Raw genomic sequence first — 12,775 nt, 5'->3', positions numbered from 1 at the left:
GAAAAAGGGAAAGAGAAGATTGCAGAGCTTTCTACCAGTGCTCAGGAAGTAATTAAAAGCTGGGCTGTTGCAGTGAAGGAAATCATCTCTGATTACCACCAGCAGTTCACATATAAACTACAGGATTTTGCAGACCAACTCTCTGATTACTATGAAAAATTCATTGCTGAGTCCAAAAGATTGATTGACCTGTCCATTCAAAACTACCACATGTTTCTGAGATATATCATGGAGTTACTGAAAGAGCTACAATTGGCCACAGTCAATGGCATGAGCCCCTACATAAAGGTTGCTCCAGGAGAGTTTACTATCACCTTCTAATTTTTTATAGCAATTCTCATTTATTCTTCTGCTCCAATTAAACTTCCACATAGTAGGGAAAAAATTCAAACTGTATGTATTAATGTAATCATCCACCAAGTCAGCCCTGTAGCAGGTAGCTGACTACAAGCAGAAACACATATGAACTGGACCTGCATCGAAGCTGGCGTCACATCTCTGAAGGTCTCTGAACTCTGGGAAATGACATTTTTTGAAAGTTAAAGAAAACCAGGATCTGAGTTATTTTGCTAAACTTTGGGAGAGCGAGAACAAATAAATAAATTCTTCATTGTGTATCATACCACTCAGTGTGACTCATTCATATTGAAAGATAGAGAAATGAGGTAATTTATTCAAATGTCTGGCATTTCAAAACCTCTAGAACACACACTGTTTTGAGTGATAGGGGAAAAGGAGAATTTAGGGAGGGAACTACTTTGCCACCTTGAAGAAAGTAACTGATCTCAGAGACTGTATTTGCCAAGTGAGAATGAAAAACTATTTGCAAAGGCTTTCACATAATTTGACCCACAGGAGCATCTCATTATGTGCCACACAACCTTCCTCACCAACCAGTCTGCTTTTGCCAGGCAAGGCTCTCTGCTAGGCTCTGAGATAAACCATCAGGCCCTTTATTTGACTCGCCTGCCAGCCGTGGAAAAGGAATGGCTAAGAAAGAAGTCCTAACCGCAAGGGCTTCATGGCAGTAGGGATCCCAGAAGGCTCTCTGCAGCTCGGCCAGGATCCATTCGTGGCAGAGGAAGTAAGGGTAGGAGAGGAGACTTGGGACATGGGTTCCTAACATTTCTGGGACCAAGCATACATTAATGCTCTTGAATTTCTTTATTTCTCCAAACTTAATATCCAGTAATCCTAAGTGTAATCAAAACCCAAGCGTTTCCCCTACTACATCCACTCACCTCAAACTCTGATTTTAAACACTGGCAACATCCAGTAAGAGCATCCAGGATGAGTTCTGGTGAGGGAAGGCTGCAGAGAAGCTGTGCAGCCCAGCTGTCACTAATGTCATTGGGAAGGTCAGCGATAACTTGCATTTCAGTGGCACTGGAGGACAAAGGAAGGGTGTGACCTTCGGGGGAATAGGAAATTGGAGACCACCCCAAGTCCTACATGAGACCTATTTGGAAAAGGCCCTTTTTATCCCCAGATACCTTCAAGCTGCAGCATTCTTTCATAAAGCCTTCAAATTCCCTTGGTAAAGGCCACTCTTAAAATGCACAAGCATTACCTGGAAAAGAAAACACATTAGCCTCTTGGTACCTTAGCAGGATTCTTCTGTCTAGAACCGAGGAACCAGAAAGAGTCATAGGGAGGTGGAATATGTATGGATCTGGTACTCAAGGAAAGTCTTTTGGCTAATGAATCAATAGATGGATGGATGGATGGATGGATGAGTGGATGAGTGGATGGGTAGATGGATGGACACATAGTTGAGTGAATGAATGAGAGGGTAGATAAGGGGTCAGTTCCAAGCACGAGATAAGGGGAGAAATTAGGCCCAGGTCCCACAGCAGCATGTGAGCGGTTCCAGGCATGACTCTGAGACTTGCCCTGACGAGCTGTGAGCAGCAAGGATCTACTGAGTGTTCAAACTGAAAGGAGGCCTGGGATTATGGCTTAATTTGGAGGGAAAGGAGGAGTCCAAGCTTCCTGGTGCTCACGTGGCCATATCTGTGTCTGGGGCACGAGAGGAGGAAAAAACAGACACAAATTCAAAATGATCATAGAATCACACAGTGCCACCTGTTCAGTTCCCTGTCTGGTATCCCTTATATGAGGTGCCCCTGGCTGGCTTAGAATATCTTTATCATGCTCAGTAAAGTTGGAAGAAGGGATCTTTGGCAGGGCTTGGACTTTGCTTGTCCTCTACCTTGGTCTTCCACTACATATCAGGATACTTCTCTGGGTTCAGTTAGTGGCTACATTCCTTACTTGTTTGGAGCTTTGAGCATCTTATTTCCCCTCTGTGAGCTTCAGTTTTCTTATCTACAAAATGAGGATAATATCTATCCTACCTGCCTTGAAAGGCTGTCCCATGAAAATCAGTTGAAATAATAACGTGAAAGAGTTTTGTAACCTTTAATGTTGTGTAGAAATGAAGTGTTATTATTATTAGAAGATTATTTAAACAAGTTTATGGCAAGGGGAGAGAATGGAGACAAGGAGAACTGGCCAGCTTAGTGAACATTTATTAAATGCTTCTATGTGCTAAGCACAAAAGCCCTACAGAAGAGACAAAAATCAGCAAGACACAGTTCCTGGATGTCTGTCTGTCCATCTGTTTATCAGAGGTGGAATGTGTTGTCTCGTGATGGGTATAAACAAAGTACTATGAAGGTTTTATAACAGGAAAGGATAAGAATCAAGAAGTTTTCATGGAGACCATTGAAATGGATCTTGAAGTTACATAGACTTTAATGAGAGATAAGGGAGAAATGACATTCTAGAAGAAGAAAATAGCAAATAAAGATAGATGGGTGTGTTTGAAGGTGGCCAAAGCACAGGAAAAGTCAAGGGGAGACAGGATTGGAAAGGCAGCAGAGGTCTTGAAAGCTGGAGTGAAAGGTGGTACTCTCTTGGCTGGACAGGGCATCCAATGAAAGTATTTGAACAGGAGGGTGTTATGGGTTGTGATTTAAAAAAACTGATATGGCAGCTTTTGCAGGATGAATTGTAATGAGATGATTCTGGGTTATGAGGCTGTTCCAAGGTCCAAGTAAAAGATGCTGAGCATCTCAGCCAAGTCACAGATGCTGCAGATGGTGAGGACCGGTTGGATACAAGAAGCATCATGAGGACATAAGACAGAGCCAGGGGGCTGATTGTTTAGGACAGAAGGGATGGGTACAAAAGCTATTAGAACTGAGCTGCCTTGGAAACTCACTGGAACCAAAAGTTGGATGGGTTGCTGGAGTGACCTGAAGAGCAAGGAAGAATGACTAAAGCCGACTTCAGAGTTATGACATTTTGAACCTGTGTAACTTGAAGACCTACGGGGCATCACTAGAAATAGGAGAAACGTGTTGAGGGTAGACTATTAATGTAAGGCATGGACTCACAGATGATCAGTGACAGCTGGAAAGGGAGTGTGGGATAGCGTGGTAAGTTTCAAGTTGCAGTGGTATGTCCAAGCAGAAGCATCTCCAGTATTAAATTGGAAATGTGGGCCAGAGAAACGACATCCAAAGGAATGGGGACTAAGGGGAATTTTAACCAATTGTACTGATTTTATGTCTTGATACATACCTTTAGAAACATAACAAGAAAACAAAGTTTGTCCTCTTGTACAATTAATTGGCCTATTGACCTGAGAGTGAGCCAACATGTACATGTCCTGAGAACATACTGTGAGATGACTCGGAAAGTACTACCATAAACACAGCTATTCCTCCCGTAAAACAAATATCCAAAGTTTAAAACCAAAGGAGAAATAAGATAATGGCGCCCAGCCCAGGTCCCTGGAACTCTGGAAGCGTGATCAAGCTGTGTGCTTTGGTTTGACTCCCAGGTCCTGCCTTAGACTAGTGGTGCTGTCCCCAGAATAAACCTTGTGATCGTTGGGTCCACTGAGAGTGGGCACCACCAGGTGCATTTGGAGCCCCCTCAGTTCTCTTTGCTTTTCACCTGGCGGCTGGTCAGTTGGGGAACCCAGTTGCACTTTATTGGTGAGATGAGCAAAGCCCCCTCTGACTTCTTATTCTAGGTCCCTCTTCTGGCTCTAATTTATGACTTAGTCCCCATTCAGTCAGAGAAGGGGCCAAGCTGGCCCTCAAATGGGGCCTGTAACATGGGAGCCAGAGTGGACAAACAGATGTTCCCTCTAAAAGTGTCGAATAACCAGAGATAAATGTGCAGAAACAGACCCTACCTCTTAGCTCATCTCCTTGTCTTGCTGTTTCACATTAAGAGGTCAACTGCACTCCCTTCAAGCACTCCATTTGTTGGTGCGATGGTTGGGTGGTCACTGACAAATAACATTCCAGGGCCTCGTAAAAGCTGGTGGAGTAGGAGGTACACACGTTTCTAGGAGGAGAGGGCCCTGCCCTTCTCCTGTACAGACTGGCTCACGCCTCCTGCGAGTCTGAGCAGTGCTTTGGGTCAGTGATACCCAGGCACTAGGCACTGAGCTCTGACCTTTGTGTCAACTTTACCCCTCCACTGGCACCACCGAGGCCCAGTTTTAAGTGAGAGACACAACGCAGGCCTTGGAGGTAGCCTGGTCCGTGAGCTGTAGACCTGTGTCCCCACCCTTGCTTCTAAGCTGTGTCTGGGCCATAGATGTGCGGCATGAGTACCACACAGAGAGCAGAGGCATCCACAGTTCAGACTGTAAGCTAGAGAGTAGCCTGAGGAAAGGGCAGTTCAGTCAGCAGCCCAGCTCCCCAGTTCTCCCTGGCCCCTCAGGTGGACTCTCCACTCCGTCTCTTCCCTTCCATCAAGCAGGTCCCACTCAGGCCGGCACCTAGGCCCCTACAGAGCAGTGAGGTCCAGGACAGCTCCAGGAGCCTTGTACCTGGGCTGGGCTAGACGGATCGGAGCTGAGATCATTAGAACGCTCCTGGAATTACATGATGCCTTGGAAGTTCACGGAAAGAACTTCCAGTAGAAAGAGGGCAGAGTCCTGCCTGTAATTCTGCTGAGCTGGGGCAGCCGTTACTTCCCTCTTCTCAAAAGAAGGCTAAGCTCTGGAGCCGGATTCAGGCTTCACCATCCATGAGTTATATAACCTCAGGAAAGTTACTCGATTTTTCTAGTTTCACCTTTAAAATGGGAAGAATGAAACAATAGGTTGAAGCACTCTGAGCAGGAATAGAGGGTGGTTCCCTCTTACATGACAGGCTTGTGATGAAGGTGAAATGAAATAATGTATCTGAAGTACCTGGCACACAGAAAGTGGATTAATTGAATGTTTCATATTGACAGAAGTTAAAGCGAATGAAGCATAATTACAGTTACACACAACCATGTAGAGGGATTTTACCAACATAAATGGAGTAAGAAGGTCAGTCCCAGGAGACTAGACACAGCATGGTACCCTTTTAATAGAGTTTAAATCAACTAACACCAAACAATGTAGTTTCTGGAATTATAGTTTTAAAGGAAAGGAATGGTAGACTCAAGATTCAAAATAGGTTACATATGGTGGAGAGAGACAGGGGAAAGGATGGGTGTATTAGACTTCTCCAGAGAAACAGAATTAATTGTGTGTGTGTGTGTGTGTGTGTCTGTGTATATATACACATATATATATATACACACACACACAGAAACAGATTTAACAGGAAATTTATTATAGGAATTGTCTACAAAATGGAGGCCAAAAAGTCCCATGATCTACCATCTGCAACCTGGAGAACCGGGCAAGCCAGCGGTGTCTGGGTTTTGAAGGGCTGAGAATCTGGGGGCCGATTGTGTGAGCCCTGGTCAGAGTCCAAAGGCCCAAGAACCAGGAGCAGTAATGCCCAAGAGCAGGAGAAGATGGACGTCCCAGCTCAGGAAAGCAAATTCACCCTTCCTCTGCCTTTTGTTCTATCCAGGCCTCAACAGATTGGTTGGTGCCTACCAGTACTGTGACTGTTTTACTCAATCTACCAATTCAAGTGCTAATCTCTTCTGGAAGCGACCTTACAGACACACCCAGAAATAATGTTTACCAGCTACTGGGTATCCCTTGGCTCAGTCAAGGTGACACATAAAATTAACTGTCACAATGGGTGAGGACACAAAGCTAGGTGTGAGTTATGTCATGCTTTCCCTCTCATGCTGGATGATGAGTTTGGGGGCATTTATTATGTTATTAATTAATTTAACTATATTAATTGTTTTTTTTTTTACTTTATTCAAAAATGTAAAGAGAGAAAAGAAAACCTGCAAGGGCCTGACAAATATTAAGTACTTAATTTAATTTGTGGTTCCCTTTCTTTATGGCATCAACCTGGGATTTTTGGATGGACAAACTCCTCTTTCAAAAGAAAATTATTTCATATCTTCAGCAGCTATTCATTAAGCCCCTTCCCTAGGCCAGGCACTCTCCTAAGCATTCAGGACACAGAAATGAACAAGGCTGTGCAGTGGGAGGCTGCGGGAGGCCCAGATGGGAAGGACTCACAGGAACCCTAGGGTCCCAGGGGACAGTGGGGGCAGGGAGGGAGGGAGGGAAACTAGATGTGGGGTCCTGGGAGAGTCACTCTGCCTCTCAATCCTCAGTTTCTACATCTGTGAAATGGGAACACAAAAGTCATGCACTCCAGATAAACTGAATTAGTCTTGGTCCTCTGCACTATCTAAACTTTCTTATTTCTCATCTCCATGACTGATCCTATTTAATTCTCCCTAGGAAAATCCTTCAACCCTCAGCAAAAAATGGCTCTAACATACGGGTGGCCAGTAGGCACATGAAAAGATGCTCAACATGGCTAATTATTAGAGAAAAGCAAAGCAAAACCACAACGAGCTACACCTCACACCGGTCAGAATGGCCATCGTTAAAAAGTCTACAAATAACAAATGCTGGAGAGGGTGTGGAGAAAAGGGAACCCTCCTACACTGTTGGTTTGCCATGTAAATTGGTGCAGCCACTATGGAGAACAGTATGGAGGTTCCTCAAAAAACTAAAAACAGAATTGCCATATGATCCAGCAATCCCACTCCTGGGCATATATCCAGAATATAATTCAAAAAGATACATGCACTCCTGTGTTCGCAGCAGCACTATATACAATAGCTAAGACATGGAAACAAAAGTCCATCGACAGATGAACAGATAAAGAAAATGTGGTGTATATATATATATATGTATATGTATATATATATATATATATATACATACATACAATGGAATATTACTCAGCCATAAAAGGGAATGAAATAATGCCATTTGCAGCAAATACCATACGATATCACCTTTATGTGAAGTCTAAAATATGACACAAATGAACTTGTCCATGAAGCAGAAACAGACTCACAGATGTAAAGGACAGACCTGTGGTTGTCAAGGGGGAAGGGGGACAGGGGAAGGATGGATTAGGAGGTTGGGACTAGCAGATGCAAACTATTATATATAGAATGGATAAACAACAAAGTCCTATTATATAGAACAGGGAACTATATTCCATATCCTGTAATAAACCACAATGGAAAAGAATATGAAAAAGGATATATATATATATATCTGAATCACTTTGCTGTACACCAGAAACTAATACAACAATACAACATTGTAAATTAACTATACTTGATTAAAAAAAAATATATATATATATATGAAGATAATGGGTCTTAGTCCTTGAAGCCTTCTCTGCTCACCTATGATGCACACCCAGGCCACATGCTGGCACTGACCCATGTTCTTTGCTGCCCCATGTTGCTGCCCCAGACCAAATTCTGAAATCAACCAGGCCGTTGCAATGGGCTTCCGCTAAGACTTTGTCAGTTTTCTTCACGTTCCACCTTGTGGCTGGGTGCGTGAAGGTCCCAGCCTCTTTTGAGGATCCCCTGAGTTTGGTGAAACAACGATTCCCTTCTGTGAACTCCTCTGAGACAACCCACTCAGCCCTTCTGTAGGCTGTTTGTTGACTGCCTGAGTGACCACTGCACTGAAGTGGCACTTGTAGACTTTTTCTCTCACGAAAGGGTTTGAATGGAAGGAGGAGGGGGCTGAAAACCCACAAGGCTGATGTTGGCTCTTTGGGGAGAGACTATCCATGTCCTCCAAGGAGGCTGAGCTGCCAGGGGCTGCTCAGGGTGGTGGGAAGCTGAAGTGTCTCTTCTTTCCTCCACACCCGCCCTGGAACTGCCCCTCCACACACCAACTCCCCCCATAAGAACTGGCCTCCTCCTAACTCCAGCCCCCTTCCAACCTGCCTGCTGCCTTCCCAGCCTCCACCCAGCCACCACTGCTTCCTCTGCTCCAAGGTGACTGGGTGTGCATTTTAATTAATCAGGCCAGTTCATTTGGTCCATCTTTAGTGGCATTTCCCATTGTACGTCGTTTCTCTGATGTCTTAGATCACTTCGGCTGCCTGCTTTGTTAACTTGACCTCTGGTCAGGGCTCTTAACGCCCCGGGTGATGGATAACAGAAGGGCCCCTTCACTGACTGCAGCCTGATACTTTGGACTGCCTTCTTCCCTTCCCTCTGGGTGCTTGCTCCCAGGCCAGATTCTGTGTTTTTACCTTTCAGCTTTATCCTCCCCGGCCCTGGCACCCCGCCTCCCCATTCACAGGTCTCCTAGGACATGCAGGTCTGAGTCTTATTCTGTAACAGGTACAGATGCAAACTCCCCTCAGGTCTGTGTATGGGGCAAAGCCATGGGGCTAGGACAGAAGGCACATAAAGCCTCAACTCCCCAGTGACGCCGGAGGCAGGGAATAATCCAAACATGGGACACATCAACCCCAACTCCTCACTCCTCCTCTGACGGCCGCTCAGCTTCTCCATGCTCCCCACAGGGCCACCGTGTCCTGGGAAACTCCAGTGGAAATCTGGCCTCCCGGGAGTCCTCCATCTGGCCAGTGGGGCCGTCTCCATCTGCAAGCGGGGCCTCTACTCGGAGGAGTCCCTCCACGGCAGTCAGGAGGCCTGGCTCCATCTCTGCTGCAGACCTGGCTGGCTCTGTGACGCTGGGCAGGTCACCCAGCCTCCTATGTTCCTCCCAGGACTGACAGCCTATGGGTCCAGTATGACCATGGCATGCCCCACTTTGAGCAAATCCATATACACAGAACACAAACCTAAAACTCACTATGCAACCAAGTGTTGGCTGCCTGGATGTGCCCACATTATGCAGCCTCCAAGGTCTCCCTCCTCTTTAACATCGGAATCAACCCATTGAGCTCCAGGCCACATACGCCCTCTCCCCGAGGTCCCCTAACCCATGGCTGTCCTGTGAGCCAACTGCTCCCATCTCTCTAGGGCTCTCTCCTCCTCCCCCTTCAACGCTCCCCAGGTACCCAAACTGCCTGCCCACCCAACAGAGGAAGACTCCAGTCACTGTGGACGGCAGGAGGATTTGACTCTTCCTGGGGATGCAGTGGGGCCTCCCGTTTTCCAACAAACGCCCATCGACCTATTTTCCTTTAAGACAAAACAAGCAGCCTTCTTACCAGGAAACATTTTGCCTTCCTCTTAGGCCAACAGGCTCCAACTGCAGCTGGCTTTAAAATAATTTTTTCCTACCTTTCACAAATAAAATGGGGCAGTGATTCATCCTACCATGTTTTTAAAAGAATCTGTTTATCGAAAATTCTTCACGCAGTTTTCCTGGGACAAGGTAGATAGGTAACAAGAGGCCTCCATGTGTTTCTGCCTTCTCCCAAGAGGGTGAGATGAAAACCTTGCATGGGGAAACTTAGTCAAGGCTTTGGTTTTGTTGTGAGAGGTGGGTCCTGTGGATGCAGGCTCCTGGTAGAATATTCTCTGTGGGGGCTTCCCTGGTGGCGCAGTGGGTAAGAATCCACCTGCCAATGCAGGGGACACGGGTTCGAGCCCTGGTCCGGGAAGATCCCACATGCCGCGGAGCCGCTAAGCCTGTGCGCCACAACTACTGAGCCTGCACTCTAGAGCCCGCGAGCCAAAACTACTGAGCCTGCGTGCCACAAATACTGAGCCTGCATGCCGCAACTACTGAAGCCCACGCACCTGGAGCCCGTGCTCCGCAACGAGAGGTCACTGCAGTGAGAGGCCCACGCACCGCAATGAAGAGTAGCCCCCGCTCACCACAACTAGAGAACGCCTGCGCACAGCAATGAAGACCCAATGCAGCCAAAAATAAATAAATAAATAAATTTTTTAAAAATTCTAAAAAAAAAAAAAAAAAAAAAAGAATATTCTCTGCATTCCCTTTTGGTGTCTAAGGGAAGGAAACAGGTAGGAGAGAGTGGAGGATAGAATTTGCAGGCAATTTTTCTGCTGCAAAAAAGTCACTTACATTGGAAGGTGAGTTCTAAGCCAATCACATCCCTGACTCACTTTACACATTTACTAGGTCCAAGAAAATGTGAGTATTCCCTTTGATAAATCAAAGAATATTTGAGGGGCTTCCCTGGCAATCCAGTGGTTAAGACTCTGCATTTCCGCTTCAGGGGGCACAGGTTCGATCCCACACGCTGCACAGCGTGGCCACATAAATAAATAAATTAAATAATGAACGGAAAATAAAGGGAAATATGTAAAGTGTCTTTAAAATAACATTTCAGTAGCTGATGTTGCCAAAGAATATTTGAGATGTACAATATAAGAGAATCTGATGGGGAAGATTCTCGTAAAGCAGTTTCCTCTTATCCTATGAAACATTCTCCCTAAAATGAATGTTCTTTGCAGTTTTCAAAGAGTTTATGGAGTTTTCTTCAATCAGGGTGGTAACCAGCCACGTCCTACTGAGGCCACTGGAAGGCACTGGAAGACAGTGTGCAGTAAATATACCAGGTTACATCAGGGAGGATTTGTTTCTACTGTTACAGAAATACTTCTATTCTAGGAAAAATCCAATCGAGAAATCAGGCCGGTCACTTGGTTTGTACATATGGTGCATTTTCCTCACAGAGGCCCCAGTCTGACACGGAGGCAGGAGGTGTTTCCTGCCACGTCATCATCACTGGCACATACATGAGGGCAAGGTTACCCTGGGGAGTCCATCAGCGGATCCAGCCTCCTCTCTCACCTCCAGCACGGGCTCCGCCGGGGCCCTCTCCTGAGCTCCCTAAGTCTTGACTACCTGTCTGCCCACAATGCAGCCCCACTGTCTCCATCGTATGATGCATCCTCTGGGCCTGACACAGGCTGGTCTCGATGTGACACCTCAGCAGTACCGGCCCGGGGCCCTCTTCTCAGAGTAGGGACGAGGTTCCCCACTCCCCTCAGCTCACTGTGGGGACAGAGCTTGGTTGTACTCCCCCAAGAGAAGGAATGACGGCACACCCCCAGCCCTGGAAGCGGCCCTGCTTCTGGCCAGCCAGCCATTTCTTTGTGGTGGAAAGGGCAGGTCGGGTGGAAAGCAGACTGGACTTGGGGGTCAAGTGGTCTGGGTTCTGGTCCCAGCTCGTCCTCACTTGCACCTCTGACCTAAGTCTGGGAGGTCACGAAACCTCCCTGAGCCTTCATTTCTGCATCTTATAAAAATCCCTCTCACAGGAGCATGGAAACACCGGTGCCCACTGAAGGCATGGCACACTCAGCCTGCGCACTGCCTGGCACACAGGAGATGCTGAGTAACGTGTGTTGATGGGGTGAAGGATGGTGCAGGCTTTCCCGGAGGGCTGAGCCCTCCCCTGCCGGCTCTGACCCAGGAATGGGCCTGGCTCACTGGCCCGCCCAGCAAGGCTGCCTCTCTGCACCATCTTGATTCCCGCAGAAACTTTCTCTTTGTCGGACAGAACACACGCTTCCCGTCAGCTTTTATTTCTGTGAGGGCTTGCTTACGAGCAGGGCATTCTGTTCTTGGAATTTCTTGTTAAAATATTTCATTTAATTAAGTTTTTACAACCAGCTCTGCTTTGTGTCTGTCAGAAGGTAGGGGCCACGGCCGCCCTCTCCCCAGCTCCCTGGGAGGCCAGGTCACAGAGCCTCTGGGGAGGGACAAGCCCAGGCCTAGGGGCTGTGTCCTAGGTCTCCAGGCATGCAGCCACCAAAGCTGAAATTGTCAACAGGTGGATGCCCTCGACAGGCCCCACTGGAGAACTCAGTGCCACCAGAAAGGTTGCCGAGGACTCCACGTGGATATCTCTCTCTGCCCAGGAGCTGCCCTGTCTCTGAGCTGGAAATACAGTCCAGGGCAAGCACACTGTAGATGATCACAGCCACCTCTTAGCACCTCCGAAACTCCAACCAAGACCAACACCTTGTGGCCTTCCTTCCCAGGCCCTGGCCTCGCCCACCCCTCTGCCTGTACAAGCCTTGCTCAGTTCCTTCTCTGCAGGCCCCGTGGTCAGATCTGCCTGCCCCCTCCAGCCACATCATGAAATGGAGACCGTATCCGCTGCCCAACTGGTTGTTCACCCGTCCTCTCCTCTGGACCGACAGACCGTTGCCTCCACCACGTCAGGACACAGCGGGGTCACCACGTCCGCGTGGGCCCCAGCTCATGGCCTTGCTAGGGAACCTCAGGAGATGCTGAACTCACCATGCCCTTTCTCCCCCAGGGCCCGGCTGCCACTGGGCAGGAATCTGTGGGCAGAGAGGAGGCAGGAGGTGCTGTGCCCCACACACTCGGGTTTTGGAAGGATACAGACCATGGACACCTAACAGGTAGAACATGAGGTCACTTAGATGGGGGCGGGAGACCCAGGTGAGCAGATGGGTTTGTGTAGGGACGTGGCTGTGCCCGGCACCCAGCACAGAGCCTTAGGAAACTCTCTTACACAGCAAACCAACCGGCGCTCCCCTGCTAGTCTCCCGTGCTCCCTGGCAGAGCTCCCCCAGTGCTTCTGGAAAGCAG

The 12,775-nt window shown here is 47.5% G+C and overlaps 1 protein-coding gene across 1 annotated transcript in view; it reads left to right on the top strand.

The window, feature by feature from the left end:
- Positions 1-321, top strand: part of APOB (apolipoprotein B) — a 39,911-nt gene extending 39,590 nt beyond the window's left edge. Inside the window, 2 exon segments of the mRNA XM_007463760.1 lie at position 1; positions 4-321. The exon segment at position 1 is cut by the window's left edge and continues 1,328 nt beyond it. Of these exon segments, the coding sequence (XP_007463822.1) occupies position 1; positions 4-321 (319 nt within the window).
- The last annotated feature ends 12,454 nt before the right edge of the window (positions 322-12,775 follow it).

Source organism: Lipotes vexillifer, unplaced genomic scaffold (assembly GCF_000442215.2).
Source record: "Lipotes vexillifer unplaced genomic scaffold, Lipotes_vexillifer_v1.1 scaffold571, whole genome shotgun sequence".
In the NCBI taxonomy this organism is placed as follows: Eukaryota; Metazoa; Chordata; class Mammalia; order Artiodactyla; family Lipotidae; genus Lipotes; species Lipotes vexillifer.
Note: the sequence above shows the minus strand (reverse complement) of the source record. Positions and strands in the feature narration are given on the sequence as shown.